The sequence below is a fragment of the Capricornis sumatraensis genome, chromosome 8 (assembly GCF_032405125.1).
Source record: "Capricornis sumatraensis isolate serow.1 chromosome 8, serow.2, whole genome shotgun sequence".
Lineage (NCBI taxonomy): Eukaryota > Metazoa > Chordata > Mammalia > Artiodactyla > Bovidae > Capricornis > Capricornis sumatraensis.
This window is the reverse complement of record NC_091076.1, coordinates 71,388,527-71,411,972: the sequence shown is the minus strand read 5'-3', so window position 1 is coordinate 71,411,972 and position 23,446 is coordinate 71,388,527. Positions and strand designations below refer to the sequence as shown.

The 23,446-nt window shown below is 39.1% G+C and overlaps 1 protein-coding gene across 1 annotated transcript in view; it reads left to right on the top strand.

The window, feature by feature from the left end:
• Window positions 1-407: 407 nt before the first annotated feature.
• The window catches only part of SSH2 (slingshot protein phosphatase 2), a 100,273-nt gene continuing 77,234 nt past the window's right edge, over window positions 408-23,446 (top strand). The window contains exon 1 of the mRNA XM_068976560.1: window positions 408-535. Within this exon, the coding sequence (XP_068832661.1) occupies window positions 408-535 (128 nt within the window). The remainder of the gene's footprint in view (window positions 536-23,446) is intronic.

Below are 23,446 nucleotides of genomic sequence, written 5' to 3'. Positions count from 1 at the left end.
TCAGGCTCGCTTCACTCCTCCACTCAAGCCGAGGCGGCTTGGTGCCGACCCTCGCTCCGCAGGTCCGGACGCCGGCTGCGGATCCGGCTTGTGCGACGAGCTCCGGGGCGGGGCTTCGGCGGACCCGACCCTCCGACTCTCGGGACCGCCCGGCCGGCGCGCTCAGCCCCGCCCCGCCCCGCCCCGGACGCGAGTTGGGGTGGGCTGCTGGAGGCGCCCGGCCGCTGGGAGTCCGCGGCCGAGCCCTACGGCTGCGGCGGCTGCCTCTGCGAGACCCGGCGGGCCCAGCTCGGCCGCCGGGAGCCCGCACTGCCTGCGCTTCCAGTTCCGTGGAGCCCAACGCGAGCGCCTCGTGCCCGAGCCGGGCGGGGGCCAGGATGCTGAGCTGTGCGCCCTGAGCCGGCCCCATGACCCTGAGCACGTTGGCCCGCGAGAAGAAGGCGCCCCTCGCCTGCACCTGCAGCCTCGGTGGCCCCGACATGATCCCCTACTTCTCCGCCAACGCGGTCATCTCGCAGAACGCCATCAACCAGCTGTGAGTGCCGCGCGCCCTCCGCCCTCTGCGAACGGTCGCTCGGAAAGTTTGCTTTTCAGCAGCCGCTTTTCCCAGCAACTGGGAGCAAGCAAGGGTGAAATCGCGCCCTGCTCGCTTGCAACTCCCGGGGCCCTCAGGGGCAGCATAGTAGGGTGGAGATGTAGAGTAATTCTTGGAGGCGGAGTGTCCTGAGGGTGGGAAGGCGGACAGAAGAATCCTTTGGGAGAATTTCTGGTAAACTTTGAGAGGATCTGAAAGTGAGGTCGCCCCAGGGAAATTGCGATGACGGAGTGACAGCCGTTTGGCATTTTGGAGACTCGGGCTAAAGCAGTCTGTAGCCTCTCAGCCGCCGGCCGGAAACGCTAGGACTCCCCTGCGGGTCCCGCTGGTGCTCAAGCTCCCGTGTTTGTTGTCTTGTTTCCTTGCTTCAAATAAGTTTGCTTGTGACCGTAGGTTTCTGTTGCAAGCCGTGCACACGAAGAAGGGCAGTTCATTTTTCACACTGTCTGGTTGTAGTCTGGAATTATTTGATAACGCTGGATTTTAGTAGTAGTTTGACTCTCTTTTTGTCTCCGCCAGTAGTAGTACGCGCTTACAACCGAAGCCTGCAGGCACACCTTCAGTCGCTAAAGTGCAAGATCCCGTTGCATCTTTAAATCATCACAGTTTTCAGAGTCTCTAGAATTGTTCCTCCCTTCCTTGGTGGTTTAGCTATTTCTGAGAACTGTGTGCTCAAGCTTGTGGTTAATCTCACCTCACATTTAAAAAAGGGCAAAATAGAGGAAATCCCATCTATTCAAGTTGCATCATTAAACTGGTTGAGAGGCAGCAGTTTGGTCTTTGTAGTGTGTTAGCTCTCACTCCGAATCACCTACTGAGGTTTTCCCAGACTCCTGGCACTTAAGCCACTTCTGTCTCTCACCAAGGTCAACCCTAAAGAACTTTTTAGTTTCACGTCCAACAGTAGAAACTTTGCATTATCCTTATATTAAAGGTCTCAAGAATAGCCTGTAAAGTGATTTCTGTGGTAGTGGTGGTTTAGTAGCTACGTCGTCTCCAGCCCTTTGCGACTCCATGAACTGTAGCCCGCCAGGTTCCTCTCTGTCCATCGGTTTTCCCAGGCAGGATACTGGAGTGGGTTGCCATTTCCTTCTCCAGGGGAACTTCCAGATCCAGGGATCAAACCCACATCTCCTGCTTGGCAGGCAGATTCTTTACCATTGAGTCAGATAATCTTAAATCTGATTTATTATTTTAACAGCTTCCTCTGTTACCAAATCAAATTTACATTTTAACTTTTCCATTTTGTGTTGGTTCCTGGTGGTGTACTGAAAAAAGCACACACCCAATATAGTGGTTTTACTGCTCTGTTATAAACTCTATACAATTAAATTAAATTAACTGTTTACTTTTTTTTTAACCTTGTAGAGGGAGGAGGGCAGCATATGGGATCATAGTTCCCAGACCAGGGTTGTAACCAGTCCTCCCCTGCAGTGGAAGCCGGGTGTTTTAACCACTGAACCACCAGGGAAGTAAAAAGGAGGGAGGGGGAATGAATAATCTGAAAATGGGTAACCAATGGCAAAATAAGTGTGAACAATACTTTAAAAATAAAAAAGACAATGGAAGCAACCCACATGTACATTAAGGGATACGTGGATAAACATAATGTGCTCTGGGATACAACTGAATATTATTCAGCTGTAAAAAGGAAGGAAATTCTGACATATGCTACAACATGGATGAACTTTGAAGACATCATTCTGAGTGAAATAGGCCAGTGACAAAGTACAAGCACTGTATGATTCCACTTATATGAGGGACCTGAGGATAAGTAATCTGGTTGCCAGGGTTTGGAGGAAGAGAATGAGAAGTCTGTATCTAATGGGTACAGAGTTTCATTTGCGGAAGAAGAAAAAGTTATGGGGAAGGATGGTGGTGAGAACTGCACAACAGAGTGAATATTTAATGGCACTGAACTGTACACTTAAAAATGGTTAAAATGGCAAATTTTATATATGGTTAACTACAGTTAAAAGATTAAACAGAATTTAAAAGGCAGAGCTTCTGAGCTTTGCAGGGGAAAGGAGTTTTGAATCTAGTGTACACGTTTTTTTTCCTACTAATTAGTGTCTTGGGGTACATTTGACTTATTTTCTTAAACTGTAAAATGACACTGTGGTTCTGACCCCAGAGGATCATAAAAGATTCTGTGTGTGGTAGGTAACAATTTACAAATGATAAACTCCTGCACAGAAAAGTGGGTAAATTGAAGTTAAACAAAAACTAAACTGCTGCCATTCATTGGCCACTTGCCACTCTGCTGAGTTTAGTGTGTATTATTATCTCATTTAATCATCACACCCACCCTATGAACTAATTTATTCTGTTTACAGATAATGAAGCTGAGGCTTTAAGTATTTGCTAATAAATGACAAAACTGCCCTTAGAATCGAGGTGTTTCCTAGGCCAGTGCTCAAAACCACTGTAGAAATGGTCTTCTGTCTTAGCAATTGCAAGGTTACTTTTAAGACCTATCTTTAACTTAGTAGTGAAAAACATATTTGCTCCACTTAGAGTTTTGCTGCTAAGGTAGGCAGTCTTCTCAAGAATTCTCAGATTATTTATCTTTCATTTTTGTCTCTCTCTTGCCACTTTTTTTTTTTTTTTGAGAGTGTCTTGCTAATGTTCATTTCTTCTAAAGTGTATTTATTACTATTGCCTTAGCCATCGTGTTTAATTTACATTTACGGTGTTGCCCAGTCCATCATCATTTAAAAATCTTTAAAGACCGTTCCAAATAAAACCCTGAATTTTGTTAACTTAAACATGCACATTTTTGGTTCCTAACACAAAAGTTTTAAATTTGGGATCCATGGTTATTGAAGCTATGAACTGGCTTTAGAAGTTTAATGAATTCCTTGAGATGATATGGAAATATTGGGTAGATACATATATTTAAAAAAATCAGGTTCTCAAAGTGATGTGATCTCATAGAAGGTGAAGAATCTCCTTCCTAAAGAGAAGTATGGTCTCTGAGGCCTGGTTTAGTAAAAACTTAGTGACTGAGCGCCGAAGAATTGATGCTTTTGAACTGTGGTGTTGGAGAAGACTCTTGAGAGTCCCTTGGACTGCAAGGAGATCCAACCAGTCCATTCTGAAGGAGATCAGCCGTGGGATTTCTTTGGAGGGAATGATGCTAAAGCTGAAACTCCAGTACTTTGGCCACCTCATGCGAAGAGTTGACTCATTGGAAAAGACTCTGATGCTGGGAGGGATTGGGGGCAGGAGGAGAAGGGGACGACAGAAGATGAGATGGCTGGATGGCATCACCGACTCGATGGACGTGAGTCTGAGTGAACTCCGGGAGTTGGTGATGGACAGGGAGGCCTGGCGTGCTGCAATTCATGGGGTCGCAAAGAGTCGGACACGACTGAACTGAACTGAACTAGCTGCTGTGAGCATTTCCCTGTAGTGCCAGATATGCAAATAGCAGTGATGAATGGGAGCAACTAAAAGGTTAAGAGTTAATTAAGGTCCTTAAGTGAAGACCAAATTTTAATTGTCTGTTTGGGGGAGGGAGTACACCTGATTTCTCTTAGCCCAGGGGTTCTCTTGTCTCTGCTGACGACCCACTCGTAAGAGCTGTTCTTCTTCCTTTTCTCATTGTTGCATTGGATTTGCTCTGGGTTTAGAAACCAAGTAAACCGTGTAACAAATCCTATGAGAATTGTGTCAGCATAAAAAGACCTCAAGATCTTAGGGGCTTTCCTATGAAGAAAGTTAATGACCTTTAGAGGAGGGCCTTTGGGATAACCAGTTTGGTGATTTCACATGCTCTTTCTTATTTTTTCACTTTTAATTGTGGTATGTATATACATATAGGTGAAATTAGAGAATAGTGTGGGTATTACTGTGTTTATTGGGAATTCTATTGTTATAAAATTAAGGCCTTTCCTTACCTTCATGTAAAACTCACCAAATATACCGTTATTTCTTAGGTGCTCAATGAAGAACATTAAGGAGTGATTGAATTAACTCCAGAAACCAAAAATAGTTATTGTTAAAAGTGTTCATCCTACTAGAAAAATATATGTGAGCAACCCAGAGCAGCATCTGATCAAACTTCAAGAGTGTGGGATCAGACTGCTCAAATGATCCTGAAATTCCATACCCTTGCAGAGTCTACACACGGTTTCATATACAACAAAATTTAAACATCTGAAAAATACATGAGCCTATTTTTTTTTTTTTGAATCTGTGTTATTTTTAGAGAGCCAACATTCAATCTCTGAGAAGTGAATTTGCTAAGCAAGGGGCCAAGGTTTTTCTGGTGTTATTGTTATAAGCCAAACAAATAGCTTATCCACAAACAGGTGACTATTTTTGTGTCCTGAAAAGTTCAGGGAAGGATCAAGAACTAGTAGATAGAACACTGGCAAGGGCTATCATTAAAAGTGTTCCCATTATGAAAACCGCTGATCAGAAGTCTGGAAACTTGAATGTTTGAGACATTGCTTGATTTGTTCATGAGGTGACCTTGAGCTTTTTATCCTTGACCCAAAATACTTGTATTTATTTACTTGGTTGCATATATGAGTTTGACTTCCTAGCTTCACATGAGTGCTTTCTGAAGCTTGAGCTCAGCAACAGAGAACATATTGAGATAATTATCTAAAAGGTACCTTTCATAAAATTGAAAGATAGAAGCAGTTTTATTTTTTGTGTTTATAATACTAATGCTCTTTTAGTTCTGCAAGTGATTTCACACATGCTCTTCTCTGAACTTAGGCTTGTGTCAGAATCACCTGGATGGTTTATTAAAACACAGGTTGCTGCCCACACTCCCAGAGTTTCTGATTCTGTAGGTCTGGGGTGAGACTAGAAAATTTCAATTCCATAACAAGTTCCTAGAGGATGCTGGTGATGCTGATCCAGGGACCACACTTTGGGAACCACTGCCTTAAAGTATTCCCCGTGAGGCAGATTGGGTAAGTCGTCATTCACACTTTGTAGAGTAAATAAACTGAAAAACCAAAATGGTGAAGTGATTGGCACAGGGGTTACATGATTTGTTCTTGGTAGAACTGAAACTAGAACCAGCATTTGCTGTCTCCAGATCTAGAGCCCTTAACACTGCTCCACTCAAAGTCCTGATGCATATGTCTTTGTATCTATGTGGGAACATTTCTTTAGATAAAATTCTAGCAGTGGAATTTCTGGGTCGGATGATATGTATGTGCTAAAATTTTTATACATGCTGCCAAGCTTTGCAGTTTGCTTTGCCAATTAGCTCTTACCAGCTTATATACCTGCATAGGTGTCTTCACCAACCCTGGTAATATTAATAATGATACTAGATAGCAGTTAATTTTCTACTGAGTTCTTACTGTGGACCAGGCATTGTTTTGAGCACCATGCATATTATCTCATTCTCTGTTCTTAACAATGTTGACTTAGGTGGTATCCTCAATTACAGATGAGAGGCACAGAGATGTTAAGTCATTTGCCTGAGATAATACAGCCAGGATGCAAACACAGGCAGCCTCAACCCAGGACCCCTGCTCTTAAACACTCCTCTGTATTTCCCTTACTATTGAAGAGCTTTTTAGGATCCTTTTGTATTTTTATTGGTCTTGTGCATTTTTCTTCTGTGATTTGCATGTTTGAACTTTATTTTTCTGTTGGTATTTTTTTTCCTTTTTCATGTATTAGTCTGTATATTCTGAATATGTTTAACAATTATTTTCCTGACTCTAGTGCTTGTTTTTTCATTTTGTATCTTGTATAAAAGTTTTTGACTTTTATGTAGTAAAATCTGTCAATAATTTTCTTATGGTTTTTCTATCTGACTTTTAAAAAAACCCTTCCCATCCACTCCCAAGATTATAAAAGTACTCTTTTGTATTCTTCTAGTGTGTCTACCCTGTAAAAATATTTCACTTTTTACAACTGGAATTTATCTTTACAGACAGACGTGGAGATAATGTGAATCCAGTTCCAGATACCACAGTAAAGTGAATGTGACACTAAAGCGAGTTACACAAATTGCTTGGTTTCCCAGTGCATATAAAAGTTATGCTTACACCATAGTCTACTAAGTGTGTAACAAAAAGCAGTACTTACCTTAATTATAAAATGCTTTATTTAAAAAAAAGAAAAAAGCTAACCATCATCTGAGCCTTCAGCAAGTCTTGATGTTTTTGGTAGTGTAGGGTTTGAAATATTTCGAGAAATAGCAAAATGTGACACAGAGACATGAAGTGAGCAAATGCTGTTGGAAAAATGGCACAAATAGACTTGCTCTACATAGGGTTGCCACAAACCTTCCATTTCTTTTTTTAAGTGGTATCTGCAAAACGCAGTAAAGTGAAACACAATGAAACAAGATACGCTGTTTTTATTGTATGAAGTAGAGCTCTAACTTTACCTTTTTTCCAAATGGATAGTCGTTGAGTCCAGTACCATTTATTTAGTCCAGTCTCACTTCCCTGATTTGAAATGCTATTCATATTATATATTAAAATATATATATTAAAAAGTTTTCTCTCATACACCAATACCACACTTTTACTTAATATAGATTTAATTGACATTTTGGTATCTTGCATCACAAGGCCTGCCTCCGTGTGTGTGTGTGCTTTACTATCTTAACTACCCTTGCTTATTTTCTAGATAAGTCTTAGAAACAACTTGTCAAATTCTACTTTTAAAAATCCTATTGGGATTTTGATTTAAATTGTACTGAACTAGTTTTGGGGAGAATTAGCTTTACAGAATGAGCCTTCCCAATGAAGAATGTGATATCTGTTTATTTATTCACTTTTTAAAAATGCTGTTCATTTAAATTTTACACTTTTCCTCATATAGTAGTTAGACATTTTTTATTAGGTGTATTCATGGGTATTTGTTTATAAAGTTTTTGTTGTTCTTGTGAATAAGCTCTTCTTTCCCATGACTTTTTCTAATCAGTCCCTATAGGTGTGTAGTAAAACTGCTTTTTATATTTGCTTTTATATCAGACCACCTAGCTGAACTCTTGGTCCTTATATCTAACAGATATTTTAGTTGATTTTCTTGACTTTACTCAATGGATGATTATATCATCTGTAAATGAGTTTTCTCTGAGTGTAACTCTTTGTTGCTTCAGCTTAGGCTCTAGTATGTTAAAGAGTAGCAATGCTCCTGGTCTTGTTTTCCATTGTAAAAGGGATGCTTTTTATGTTTTCTGAATAGATGTACTGTGTGCTATAAGTTCCAGCATAGATCACTTATCAAGCTGAGGGCATTTCCTACTATTCCTAATTTCAAATATTTTAAAATTAGATACAGATACTGAATTTGATTAGATTTTTTGGCCCTCTATTGGAAGGATAACATTTCCCCCTTTCTTGGCAATGGAGTGACGTAACTGAGTTGCGAAAGTTGAATCGTCCTTTAACGCTGTTTGCATTACTTGTTAACATACTGCTGGAATTGGTTTACTAATACTTTTAAGATTTTTTTCTCAGATGTTTGTTGAATCTTTGGTGTTATCTTTGTCCAGCTGGTATATGATCTGTAGAATGATTTTCTCCCATCTTTTTCTAGCTTTAAAGCAGTTCTTTAGCAACAATTCTGTACTTCAAAAGCCTAGAACCAAGAGGTCCTACTCTGAGTGTTACAATTGTATGAAATTGTTTTGCCTTTACATTTTTTAACTTCCTTGTTCTATTTAATAAGTGTCTTTATCATCTTTGCTACTTCTAAAATCTAGATTTCTCCTCTCAGAAATGGACAAAACATAGTTGTAATAATTGATAATTCAGTTACTGAAGCCACACATTCATTTATGATTTAAGAGCTTTTTATCTCTGGTTGGTGGGCAAAGAGATTAATAATAATGTTGATAGTTTTTAAAGACATGAGATGTCTCTTTGATTTTAAATCAATACCATTTTCATGATTGTTTCTGATCCTTAAATAGGTAGGTAATATAGCTTTAAAAGGTAAAATATTGTGTACAGTGTGATCAATTAAGTTTGCATCAAGTGTATTAATCTCCTAGTGTTATGGGCTTCAAATACAAAGGAGAAGTTAATTTTCCATTGTCAGAGTAAAAGGTACATTTGTGTTTTTATTAGTACTAATAACTTTGTGTGACTTTACCCACACTTAGACTGCTTTGAAGTAAGTAGAGCAATAATTGGCTTGGAACAGAGCGGGAGGAAGCCCTCAACTTTGGCCACTAACTGCATAAAGAAGATGAGCAGGAATAGTGAGGTCGTGATGCACTCAAGTCAAGATTTCTTTGATAAAGTCTTAATGAATTTTTATTTTCTAAATTACTGTTCTTCAGATTGTGTGCTCACTTGTAATCACTCCTGAAATGGGGCAATTTCTGTAGATTTACAGAGAAACCATTGCCCAAAGCAGATAATTAAGGATGTTGTCATTTCCTGGCTCCAAGAGCTGTTGGATCTTGGAGTAATAGAAGGGCTAAACTGCAGATCCTCTTGCTCTGTCCCTTCTTGGGCTTCTCCCGTAAATGTGAATCTTCTTAATTACCGTATGTAAAATTGTCTTGGGGCTAGAGAATAGTGGTGTAGATGCTATCACACAATGTTTCTGAATTCCTACGTGTGTGCGTGCTCAGTCGTGTCTGATTTTTCTTTGTGACCTGTAGCCTGCCAGGCTCCTCTGTCCATGGGATTACCCATGCGAGAATACTGGAGTGGGTGGCCATTTCCTCCTCCAGAAGATCTTTCCCACCCAGGGATCGAAAGAACCACCATGTCTTGCATTGGTCAGTGGATTCTTTACTTCTGAACCACCTGGGAAGCCCTTCTGGATTACTAAGATGAAAGCAAATTAATAATAATAATTAATATCCTAACTACTTTCAGATAGAGTTAGCTTTGCAGTGTTAGAATTATACAGGATGTTGCTTCCACTAATGTAATTAGGTTTAACTTGAAGAAGTATGCTAAAAGCATCAAGGCGTTTTTAGGTGTTCCTGTGATTTGGAAAGGATGTAGTAAATGATTTATAAATAGATTGCTAGTACTGCACACCAAAGGGCTTATTTGGGCTCACTTCCTTTTTGCAGGTTGTGGGAATTTGGCCACTCTTGTTTTCTGCATTAATCTGTTTTCAGAGGGCTGTGACCCTTCTTTTAGTCACCTGAGGGATTTGGCGTTAGTTGTGTGTCTGTTAAAACTACAGAATCCAGAGGCTTGAATTAACTCTCCAATAAAGGGAAACCTCAGTGTTAGCCTGTACTAGAGTAGGTTTTTTTTTTTTTAATTGTAAGTTCGGTTTTTCAGTTATAGAAGACACAGAATTATTAGTTGGTTTTTTTTTTTTTTGGATAATGACCTTTTATGAAATGGTTCAAATTGTTGCTTATGTTTTTGGGGGGAGTAATATCTGCCTCATTTCATTAGGGCTAGGACTAGAGATAGTTAATAAGAAAGAAAAATAAAAATTTCAGTTATGATTGTTTCTTTCATCATTTGTACTTAATGTTTACTGACAAAGATTCATGATCCATAACAGCATATTTCAAGCCCTAACAATTCTAATTGTGGACTTCACATTGCTTCTTCTGTGGTGTCTGTATTCTTAAAACTTAATCCCACAGACAGGCCTGTTTACAACCTAAGAAATGTCAACAAAAGGCTGAACAGGTTTATGAGCTTAGCTTCTTAGTTGCGTGTCTCATCTTTGTTCTTTAAATTTTGTATAATAAAAGCCAGTTGATCTTCATAAGGAATAAATTGAATATGAGTATTTCTCATTTTTCTTCACTGATTTCAAATAAGTATCATTTATAACATAGAGCTCTTAAGAGAGATGTCATTTCTTGAACTCTCCTCTGTTCCAGGCATCTTTAAATTACTGTGTTTCTCTCAAAGTTAATATATCCAGTTCTTATGAACACCAAAAAAATTTTGATTTGCTATTATTACATCATCTTTATTTGAGGGGAAAATTTAGTTTGAGAAGTTGGAACATCTATGAGGTAATGTGAATCCTCAGTGTCAGTTTTTCTTCCTAGGAGGGGAATGAAATAGATTCTGACAGTGTATGAAACTGAACTTTTTGGTCATCCCTTTGACCAGACTTGGTGTAGATCATTTTATCAACCCCACCTCTGTGATGCTCATTCCTCCCCAGTGAAATTTCACACTCAATTCTTAAAGTGTCCCTTTCATTAAATATTCTATTTAGAAATTCTTGAAAGGTATCTTGGATCACTCATTCAGTGTCTTGTCACTTGTTATTGTGGCTGATAGTAATAGTCTGGTGTGTGGAATGAAACAGATCTGAATTTCAGTCAGTTTCACTACCTACAGGCTGAGTGACCTTCAGCTTATACCCACCATGAAATTTGGTTTCCTCACCAATAAAATGGAGATTTCAGTGTCTATTAATATTAATTAATGTAGTTTGGGCTTCCCAAGTGGCACTAGTGGTAAAGAACTCACCTGCCAATGCAGAGGACATAAGAGACCAGGTTCAATCCCTGGGGCAGGAAGATCGCCTGGAGAAGGAAATGGCAACCCACTCCAGTATTCTTGCCTAGAGAATCCCATGGACAGAGGAGCCTGGCAGGCTACAGACAATGGGGTCGCAAAGAGTTGGACACGACCAAAGCAACTTAGCATGAAATGTAGTTAATTTAATTAAGTGTAATATTTATAAAGTACTGCAAACACTAAACACTCAGTAAATGACAGCTAATATGTTTGCCCTTTTGAACATGAACCAGAGTATAGGAGAAAGAATTAGAGTGGTATGACAGCCTGGTAGGAGAAATTCCATTATTTGCATCATATTCTGGGCAAAGGGTGGGATATACAAAGAAATACAAGACATGGTTCCTGTGGCCAGGATACTCAGTCTGTTGAGAGATATAAGACAGATTAATTAAAGGATGAATAAGAACACAGTTCAGCTAAGTGCCAGACGAATGGTGCAATTGGTGCTCTAAGTATTCAGAGGACAAAAAGTTATTGTAAGTGGGCCGATTAGTAAAGACTTTATGGTAGGATTTGACTTCTGACCTTTATTTCTGGTCCTCTTACATGTCTTGATTAGTATAAGCAGAGGTAAAGGGTACTTGAGCCGTGAGAGAAAAGGAAGACTGATGTAGCAGATGTCACAGCCGTAAAGAGTCGTTGAATGACTGCTGTTAATCATTTGTGGTAGGAAGCAGAAATCCAGAAAGACTTTTGTAAAGACCGATCATGCTCTTTAGAAAATAGCTCTGAGCATATTTTGGATATATCATGTGGGCAGAATTTTAATCAAGTTTTTATCGAGTACCCACAGACTACACAGCACAGTAACCAGCATTTGCAGACTCTACATAGCTGATTTAGGAAGGCTGCCAATTTTACAAAGGCTGTTGTTGAATCAGTACCAGTGGCTGGGAGCGCACTGTGAAATCCCCACAGGCAGCAAGAGACCAGAAGTCATGAAACTATCTGCTAGTGGTTTTATGGTTAAAAAGAAAGGAAGAAGGGAAGAGGGGAGGAAAGAAACACATTCAAGTAACCCAAAGCAAAACCTCATTCCCTGCTTTCTCTAGGTGCTGAGCTCTAGATATGGTTACATCAGCACCATGTGGTAGCCAGGGTGGTTCCCATTGGCACAGAGATAGGGCTTTGATATTTACAGTGGTGTGAGCTATAGGGGGAAGGGTGTGCTGATTTTGTTCTTAATGGCTTGGCTACCAGTTTAATGGCCTGGTTGTCAATTAATGGTTCATCTTACTTAGCGTTCTATAAGCAATATACAGCCCCTTAGTTTTAAGTATACATAGAAACCATCCTAGTGGACAGGGGGCTCTTTTACATGTATATGAGTGAGCCTATGGTCAAACATCAATTAATAAAGGCCAAGTCTCATCACAAGGAAACATTTTTTCTGTTTCTTTAATTTTGTATCTATACGAGATGATGGATGTTCACTAAACTTACTGTGATAATCATCTCATGATTTATCTAAGTCCAGTCATCATGCTGTACAGTGTGTCAATCATATCGCAATAAAACTGAAAACAAACAAACCAAAAACTAAAAAATAAAGACCAAGAACTGTATAAATGCCAGGTTACACAAGGCCCAAATTATGATAGTTTAGTAATACTGATTCAAAGAAGTGTTACTGCAGCTACTGAAAATTTAGCAGATTGTGCCTTGTTATACTCTCCTGCACTGAGAGAAATGGCAAACTGAGACTGTATTTATTTCCATTTAGTGATTCTAACTAAATGAGTTTAAACTGAGTGTAATTTTTTCCCGCAGAGTTAAAGAAATACTGACGATTGTAGACTGGCTTGTTATGATCTCTCTATAGATTGAAATCCGTGGTCTTAGTCTTACTTTATTTCTTACCTCCTTGGAAATATATTTGAGCACATCTGTTGAGAACCTACCTTAGTCTTGGCTCTTAATGAGCTTGGGGCCTGTTCACTTTTGTGTCTCACCTGTGGTCCATCTCAGTTATGATGGAAGTCCACTGTGCTCACACTGCTGGACGTCTTCATTGCCATTTTAGACACTTGGAGAAGTTCTCAGCAAGGCTATGTGCCTTGTAGTCCGAAAATGATGATGTCGTAAGAATGTTTATGATGCTTTTTAAAGAAATGACAACTCCTAATCTCTCCCTCAATTAAAGTCAGAATCAACCAGAAAATATTGAATATCAGTGCCCTTCTTTGTGGCAGTCTTGCAAGTCAATTTGGGGACATTTTTCAAAGGGAGAGTCTCTGTGCTTTAAAAACTTGCCTACCTTATGTGCTGTAAAGTTGATAATATCTCATTCTTTACCACTCACTCAGCTTAAAAGTGAACTTGTCCTGAGTGAGTGATTTTCTTAATGGAACTGGTCTTACTGGTAGTTAAAATCAACAAAGCAAAAGTATTGGCTATTTTTTTAATATTGCAGATAATTCATGCTTATGATAGAAAAACCAGAAATCCTCCTCTCCCCAAAAAGCATTACCCTTATTCTTATTTTCCGAAGATGTTTACTGTTGTGTTAATATCCACAATTTTCTCTGTATTATATCCTTTTAAAAATGGGATTGTCTTCTATCTTCTGCTTTGTAATCTGTTTTGTTTTTTTTTCACTAAGCATATTGGGGACATCCTGCCATTGTCCTCAAATGCGTTTCTTTCATATCCTTTCCGAGAGTTATTTGTTTTCCATAGAACTGAATTCTGCCCTATTGTTGCACAGTTTGATTGTGTTCAGTTTTTTTGCAGTTATAAACAAAGCCTCACTGAATGAATATCCTTGTGTCTAAATCTTTGCACATATCCCTGAAGGAAATACCCTAAAATTCAATTCTGGGATTGCCAGACCAAAGGGTATACATATCTCTAGAACTTTTGGTACAGACTGCCAATTTGCTCACCAAAAATGTTGTACCTGTCTACAGTTTTAGTAATTGTACCTCCGGCAATTTAGGAATTCATTTTCATAGTTCTCCTGAAATAATAATAAGTAAAATCAAGGTAGAAGCAATTTTATCCTTCAATTCATCTGAACCAATTGAAGACACAGGAAAATTGATCCTTATTTGTCTTTCCTATCAGGAATCACTTTCATTCCCAGTCACTGATGGAAAATAATTTGTAAGGTGTTTGAGTAGAACTTGCCAGAAGATGAAATAATAGTACATTGATAAGATGAGGGAAAAACTAATTATCCGTAGACGGTGTTGAATATATATGTAGTGTTTGTGAATTTAGGTTTGCGCCCTGTGTTGTTTTTAAATTCTAAAATCATCTCCATTTTTGATTTAGGGATTTTTGAGCCAAAAGATAACTGACTTACTTAGGGTCCTGCAGCAAATTTACCTTGAACAGCATTTCATTGTTTTCTGTTTAGGAAGTGTTAAGTGGCATTGCGATTTCCTAAAGTTCTGTCTTACTAAGAATTGCTGCTGCTGCTGTTCATTTGCTCAGTCGTGTCGGAATCTTTGCAGCCCCATGGACTGCAGCATGCGAGGTTTCCCTGTCCTTCACTATCTCCCCGAGTTTGCTCAGATGCATGTCAATGCTGCCATCCAGCCATTTAAAAAAATGATCATATATATATTAGTTTGTTAATGCTTGTAACTAAACTTGTGAAGTTAGAATTTCCTCATCTGGTTTGTAAAAGCCAGTGTATATTTCTCAAAGTTGGACAGAGAAACTTTTTAGGGAACAAGCCATTTAAAATCTTGAAAAAAAAAAAGTTTTCATCTTTAAGGCTTTTTGAGTATTAAATATAGGAGAAAGGAGAAGAGTTGTATGCATTTTCTAAAGCTCTTAAAGAATCTTACTTTGAATGTCCGTGCAGATCTAAACAATATCCAGAGGGGCTTCTGGCCGACTTAAAGAAAAAGAGACGGGAAGGAGAAAGGAATGTTAGAACGCAGGCCACACTTGCCTGCTGGATTCATTAGCATTGGTTGCCTGCCTCTATTTGAAACTGAGCTCTCTCCTTAATGAAGGTGTGTGTTTAAATCACAGGCAGAGAAAGTTTTGGGGTGAAGTTTCACTGTTTTGTAGTGGCAGCAGTCCTGGACATGCTGCTGGAACACAGAGGATGAGTTCAACACCTTCTCTACAGATAGTATCTCTGCCCACAGCTTGTCTCTTTTACATAGCGAGCCTTTGTTCACTGGAGAGTGGACGTCTGTGGGTTGGCCAGTCCAACTCCTGTCGGAGACTGAAGGTGACTGATAAGCAGTCCAAAGGTCACAATGGACCAGTATGGGGTCAGTCTGGCTTTAAGCGGAAAAAGGGAGGCATCAAAAATTGAATTGCCTTGTGGGAAACATTCAGTTCATCAGCTTCAGCCTTTCAGCTTCAATCAGAGAAAAGCCACCAGCTGTCTCTCAGTCCAAAGGAGCAGGAAAGAAACAAAACGTTATTTAAAGGGTGTGATTTAATTGAACTGGATTGTGTTAGGGCTTTCACTCTAGAGACGATTTCTGTGGCGCTGTCACTCTGCTCTGCGTACTGTGAGGCAGCAGATAACCAGATCAAAAACTGAAGGTAGTCCGCAGTCACTCGGGTCTTTGGTTGGATTTCAGAATGAAACGTCACATGAGCTTCAGGTATTTCACTTGCTAACATCACCATTTGGCCTGTTATTAGAAGGTGATGGGCCACAAAATAGGAAAGGCAAATAATATTTGCATTTCTAATTTGGTCTGCTGCTTTTTAATTAAATTGGCTTTTACTAGGTATTTTGCTAATTTCAGAATTCAGGTACTACAAATAGGTGATCACCAACCTAATTAAAAGTCTGCTACTACTGCTGCTAAGTCGCTTCAGTCGTGTCCTACTCTGTGCGACCCCATAGACCGCAGCCCACCAGGCTCCCCCGTCCCTGGGATTCTCCAGGCAAGAACACTGGAGTGGATTGCCATCTCCTTCTCCAGTGCAGGAAAGTGAAAAGTGAAAGTGAAGTCGCTTAGTCATGTCCGACTCTTAGCGACCCCATGGACTGCGACCTACCAGGCTCCTCCATCCGTGGGATTTTCCAGGCAAGAGTACTGGAGTGCGGTGCCATTGCCTTCTCCAAATTAAAAGTCTACTTGTTAATAATTGTCCTTTAAGTTAGCAATGGTCTTTGTATGCATTCGTTGAGGTTGTAAGCGATTGTCCTTGTCCTCTAGTCTAGTGGAAAGACTGCGAGCAGAACTAGCTGCATAATTTGCAGGGCCCAGCAGCTAATGAAAGTAGGGGGCCTCCCGTTCAAAAAGCATCAGAGCATTGAATCAAGTGCAAGGCCCTTTCAAGCACTGACTTAATGTGGCTGCACAAGTCACATATTCATGAAATGGGCTGTGACCTTGGGTATGAAATTAAATAGACTCACAGTCAGAACTTGGCTACTTATTCCACTTGCTACCTGTTCTTGGCTACTAATTTGTGTCTTTCTGAACCTGTTTCGCTTTCCATTTGCTATCTTCCTTTTCTGTCTTTTCCTGTTCTGTTCCATCCTCTCACCAAAGTTGGAGAACTTGCAGAAAGAATTGGGAGTGCGTATACTCTGTCTGTAGTCCATGGGAACACATTCTGTAATACTAGTTCCTTCCATTTTGCTGGTGAAACAAACAAGATTAGGATTTTCTCTAAGGGAAGGTAATCAATTTAACCAAAATTAAATATTCTGTGTTAAAGTTTAAAAAGTGCTTTCCTAATTAACATTTGATTCGAACAATTACACTTTTGAGGTAGCACCCCCTCACACACGTTTTATATCAGTAGATCAGAAAGGTAAGCTTCAGAGAGGTTGAGAGATTTTTTTCAAGTTCAGCCAGCTGATAAGTGAGATTCCAGTCCATCCCTTTTCATGTGGTGCTTCCTCACTACTTCATTCTGCCTCTGCAGTTCTGTAAGACCAATAGAGTAACTTACTTTCTCAAAATTGATCGGATTTACAGAATTTTCTGCCAGTTTTCCAAAAATAACTGCTGGGATATAATCATTAATATTTGGAACAAGTTTTTACTTTTTTTATTGCCTATAACCCTTTGAAGTAATATTTTTGCATCATTTTAAAGGAAAGACATTGATGTTCAAACAGATTAAATGACTTGTTCAGGTTATGTAACTAATAAATTCAAGAGCAGTGACTAACATCCAAGTCCTCTTTATATCTCATGCTTTTTTACTGTGCTGTATTTGCCTCTGATTAATTTTGTGTCTCTACTTCGTAAATACCTGTTAATTTATGTAGTGATCACCTACAGTGTTCTAGGCACTGGGAATGATCCAAAAAGACTAACTCTGAGCTTTTGGAACTTACATTCCAGAATGTAAATAAACTATTGTAAATAATCAGCTTGTGATACAGTTTATAAAGAAAAAGTAAAGCAAAACAAAAAATGAAAAGTAACCTGGAAGGAGTGCTGCTTTAGAGAAAATGGTCAATAAACTGATAACATTTTTGAGCCACAAATTAAAGGGTAGACATTTGGTATAAATAAATAAAATCATTTCTTAGGTATGACCGGTAATCTAAATAAACAATATGAGGTGACTGTATTTATGAACATAATAGGAACAGATAAAGATTGTTAACTTAAATAAACATTAGCCTTCATGGTACTTATACCTTGCCTTTAATCCTCTCTCCCATGTAGCATGGATTCTAAAATCATAAGATCAAAAAAAATTAAATCTAGTCATTTCCTTCACGCTGAGTCACTAGCACGTAAAGCAATGTTTAATGTATTAGTGATGTTGGATTGTTCACACTGTTAGAATATGAGGACTGTAACAGCATGCTGCATGAAATGGCATTCTCTGGGTAGCTATTAAAAAATTCCAGAGTATCCAGCAAGTTTAGGAAATGCAAAACTTCACTGGTCAGATTTGACTTTAATGAATTTCAAAATCTTGTCCAAAATCTTCTATTGTGCTGAAATCCTTTTGTATCTGGTACTGCAGGGCTTCAGTAGGTCTTCAGCCTAATGCTTGGGAATCTTTGTGATATAAGCAAGTTGATTGTAGAGGGATTTCCAGAGGCAAGGAGGCAGGGTTATGGAGCAGGTAAGGGTCTTTTCATAGGATTTTCCCGTTGTGTGCTTTAGAATGGCAGGAGTCCAGAGTATTATATTAATAGAAGACCCTTAGAAAGTCCCAGCCTTATCTATTCATGTGGGTTTCCTCTGGCTTCAAAGTTAAATCCAAGCACCAGTCATTCAGTGTTTGCCTCTTGTTAAAGCTGAGTTGTTATCTGCTAAAAGATGACAGGGTGGGAGGTGGGTACTGTTGATTCCCAATTGCCCATCTTGAGAGCAACTATTAATAAAGTTTCCTTTAATCTGGGGTTTTAGACAAGTTCATGAATACAATGAAATCACTTGAAAAAGTGGGTCTGTAGATCAATGATTAGTACATTTATTTCTCTGCAGGAAAAAGCCATAGTTTTCACTAAATCCTCAAAGGAATGTAATAACCTTGCCCTCACCCCACATTAAGAACCTGGAATAGACTGTTGTGGGCATTTGACTTAGAAATTAAATAAGGTGTTTTTAAGCTATTTAACCTTACCAGTGAGATTCATTTATCCATTTTTAAACAAGCACTCATGATTTTCCCACAGTGAAAGATTTTGACCTACCATTTTCTCTCTATTGAGGATTATGCAGCCTTTTGAATTCTCTCTCTCTGATAATCTTGGAGTAGATAATCTAAGAATAGTATTTGCTTAAAGAAAACAGAATGTTGCTGTAAAGCCTGAATGTTTGTATTCTTCAGCAAATAGTCACAACCTATTTGGTGAGTGAAAAGAGAAGCAATATTGGTGTACAGTATTTCTGGTGCTTTGCACTCTAGGAAGGCAGAAATGACTTGAAGTTGTTGCTTTGAAGGAAAAGTTGTCAGAAGAATTAGGAGAATTTCTAAATACATTTAATCCAGATACTTATTAAATTATAAAGAGTTCGTTGAGAGGTTTGAGGACCGCTGCCCTGGGCTTAGATATTTAGTGGAATGAATGTGCTGTTTGTGTTGTGTTCTGAGGGTCAAGAATTCGCCAACCCATTAAACCATTCTTTGTTATTAATGCCAGTTTCCGCAGCTTACAATGTATAGTTACGAATTCTTAGAACTGTGAGCCATCAAATGTTATGTGGCATTTTTGCTTTTTTGCGATCTTATGCTATTTATTTATTTAGGCCCTAATCCAGTGCATCTTTGCTGTGGCAGAAAAAAAAAAATCTGCATTTTGCATGTAAAGCCACAAGAAAACTCAGATCAGTTTCTCTCTCTTAGAAATTAAACACCCTTTAGAAATGAAACTTATTTATTTAAATCTTAGTATTTTTTCCTCCAAAAGGATTATTTCAGTGTCAGTTGAGAATATTTAAATGCAGTTATTTTTCATTGAGTAGGATTTTAATGCAGAGGAAACAAGAGTGGAGTTTTTTCATAATTCATCCTATTTAAAATATTAAATATGTATCTTATGTTGCTTTTAGTTTAGAAGTATATACTAGAAAATAAATATACAAATATGGTATATAAGCTGTATGTTTGTTTTCTCTTTACTGACTGTTCTTTAAATATGTCACTGTAGAAATGTTCAAATATGTATGAAGAGAAAAAGCATTCTAAATATTGCCTTTTTAGCATTGACCATGAAACTGAAAAAAATGTAGGCCTCTTCAGTGACACTAAAAACTTTGGGAAAACATCCAACATCTGCTTATCTTTCCTGCAGTGGAAATGTTCATAATTGCAATGTGCAGTTTCCTTTGAATGAAAATAAATAGATTTCTATTTGTTATACTTACATTTCAGAAGCATGTTTTACTGAATTCTTTAAATGTATTTAATTTTTTTCCCTGACAGTTGGGGAGGTACCAAAAACATCTGATGGTCATTAGGGTCTTCTTAGCTTTCTTTCAAGGGTAATTGTGTTTTTCTTTAAAATATTTTCCTAAGGCTCTTTGTTTTGAGTCCAGGTTTAGGGTCCCCTTATAGAATATGTCCACCCAAGGAGATTCCTCTGTTACCTGCATTACCATGTCCTTGACACACTTCAACACAATCTTTATTATAAAATCCCTGTTCCATAAGCTTTTTCTTTTTAAATACACAAGTCAGTTTTGTCCCCGTTTGGTTCTTTCTTTGCTGGATGATGGTCTAAGAGGCTGTCAGCTAGACCCTGCTGGAGGACTGTACCAGGCAGACCCTGGTGTTTTTGACACCAGGGAATTCCCAAGTTGAAACCTATTTGTTCCAGTTCCCAGGAGACCAAATGGCTGAATATTTTACCCTGTTGACCTAGACAGCTCTTTGGCTGAGGCATGGTGACCAGTCCTGGCTAGTGAGTTACCTTTGCTTTAGTCGTGACTGTGGTGAAGTTACGTATGGTAGAGACTGTTGTATGCATACTAGAGGTTATACTTCTGTTCATAGTGAAATACAGTTGAGCATTGGTTGTTCTGTTGGTTTCCAAGGAATGCATGCATCAATACAGGGTTGTTTTTGTGTGTGTCTTTCCCCCTCAGCTGAGGAAATAACCCCACTGTTGTGACCCTAAGCCTAGAACTGAGTCTTCTATCTTTAGTGGGGCATGCATACCTTGTCTAAATATAGCGAGGTGTGGACTTGGCTGATATGGAAAGAGACAGTAGAATGACCTTAGCTGGTCTTCATTACTAGTGTTACAATTATATTTAAAGAAACAGAACTATTCTGGTTCTGCCTATAGGTAAAGATGCTTTTTCCAGCTGCTCAGCTTCCTTGGGTAAAAAGTTTTATGCACTAAACCAAAAAATGTGTTTTAAAAGCTAAAGTGAATCACTTCAGAAAGAAACCAGGAGTTCATTCCATATGAAAGCATGCTAAGGGGCAGTTTCCTTTTCTATTTCATTGACCAAAACTTAACATTTCTTCAGAGTTTCAAAGATAAAGCCTAAGCTTCATGTACTTTAGGATAATAACTTATCTTTATATAATTCTGACACTTGTTAACTTACTAGAAACCTTGCACAAACTCTCTGTCAACAAGTGACTAACGTTTGTGCATCTTTTCATCTTTTTCTCTTTTAATTGATCAACACTCGAGTAGGGAAGGGATGGGATTCCATTTGTAGAAAAATTTTCCAGTGGAAGCAGGAATCCAGTGAACAGATTAACTATTTGCTTACTAAGAAGGAGAAGCCTATAGGATTTAATGTCATTTAATCTATTTCTGCTTTATTGACTATGCCAAAGCCTTTGACTGTGTGGATCACAATAAACTGTGGAAAATTCTGAAAGAGATACCAGACCACCTGACCTACCTCTTGAGAAATTTGTATGCTTCTCAGGAAGCAACAGTTAGAACTGGACATGGAACAACAGACTGGTACCAAATAGGAAAAGGAGTACGTCAAGGCTGTATATTGTCACCCTGCTTATTTAACTTCTATGCAGAGTACATCATGAGAAACGCTGGACTGGAAGAAACACAAGCTGGAATCAAGATTGCCAGGAGAAATATCAATAAGCAGATGACACCACCCTTATGGCAGAAAGTGAAGAGGAACTAAAAAGCCTCTTGATGAAAGTGAAAGAGGAGAGTGAAAAAGCTGGCCTAAAGCTCAACATTCAGAAAACGAAGATCATGGCATCCGGTCCCATCACCTCATGGGAAATAGATGGGGAAACAGTGGAAACAGTGTCAGACTTCATTTTTGGGGCTCCAAAATGACTGCAGATGGTGATTGCAGCCATGAAATTAAAAGACGCTTACTCCTTGGAAGAAAAGTCATGACCAACCTAGATAGTATATTCAAAAGCAGAGACATTACTTTGCCGACTAAGGTCCATCTAGTCAAGGCTATGGTTTTTCCTGTGGTCATGTATGGATGTGAGAGTTGGACTGTGAAGAAGGCAGAGTGCCAAAGAATTGATGCTTTTGAACTGTGGTGTTGGAGAAGACTCTTGATAGTCCCTTGGACTGCAAGGAGATCCAACCAGTTCATTCTGCAGGAGCTCAGCCCTGGGATTTCTTTGGAAGGAATGATGCTAAAGCTGAAACTCCAGTACTTTGGCCACCTCATGCGAAGAGTTGACTCATTGGAAAAGACTCTGATGCTGGGAGGGATTGGGGGCAGGAGGAGAAGGGGATGACAGAGGATGAGATGGCTGGATGGCATCACGGACTCGAAGGACGTGAGTCTGAGTGAACTCCAGGAGTTGGTGATGGACAGGGAGGCCTGGCGTGCTGCGATTCATGGGGTCACAAAGAGTCGGACACGACTGAGCAACTGAACTGAACTGAATGTGCTGTTGTGACCTGACCTTTTAGGGGAATTCTTTGAGAGTTACTTCTGCTATGAAACACCTAGTTGGTCTTTTTGACTGATTAATATGATGAAAATAAAGTGATCTCCTCTTGAACTAATGGAATGCTTTTACAGTTGCTAGTGGTAATCTCCTAAAATTACAAACTTTAAAAGTTTATAATGTTGTTTGAGAAAAATGAAATATAATTGCTTCACGCCATATTATACAATTCAGTGGTGACAGAGCAAGAACTCTAGGTCACCTGTGAGTCCCTTGCATTTTCCTCCTCTCTACCTTTACATGTTTCCATACAGCAGGTGAGATACTAACCTTCTCTTTTATAAATAGAGAATCTGCCTAAAGTGCTAAAACTGACTCAGTGGCACCGAGCCAGGTGTCAAGTGAGATCAGAAAATCCCGGGCAGCTGAGTCCTGGCCAGGTGTGCCCCTGCTGCCTCTTCCAAGTCAATGAAAATATGACCTGAGAACTGGAAATCTATTTGTAGAAAGGTTTGATACAGCTACCTCATCACAATTTTTTATCATCGTTTAGTCTGACACCTTGTTTAGTGTTATGATACCACTTATAGAAGAGAAATAAGAAACAAAGTTAGCTGGCTATTACAACATGGCAGCTTTACTGCGATTTAGGTATATTCCCCAGGTTTACTAGAGTTGGTGATGGACAGGGAGGCCTGGCGTGCTGCGATTCACAGGGTCGCAAAGAGTCGGACGCAACTGAACTGAACTAAACTTCCTCTAGATAGTCTGTGGTTCATCTTTAATACAAATTCTTTTTAAGTTCTTCAAAGCTATGTTTTACACAACTATTGGTTTTAGAGATGAGATTAATTATCTGTGAGAGCTGTCTTCTCATCAGTTCAGTTCAGTTCTGCCGCCAGTCGTGTCGCCAATCTCTGGTTCCTCTGCCTTTTCTAAAACCATCTTGAACATCTGGAAGTTCATGGTTCACATATTGCTGAAGCCTGGCTTGGAGAATTTTGAGATTACTTTACTAGCGTGTGAGATGAATGCAATTGTGTGGTAGTTTGAGCATTCTTTGGCACTGCCTTTCTTTGGGATTGGAATGAAAACTGACCTTGTCCAGTCTTGTGGCCACTGCTGTTTTCCA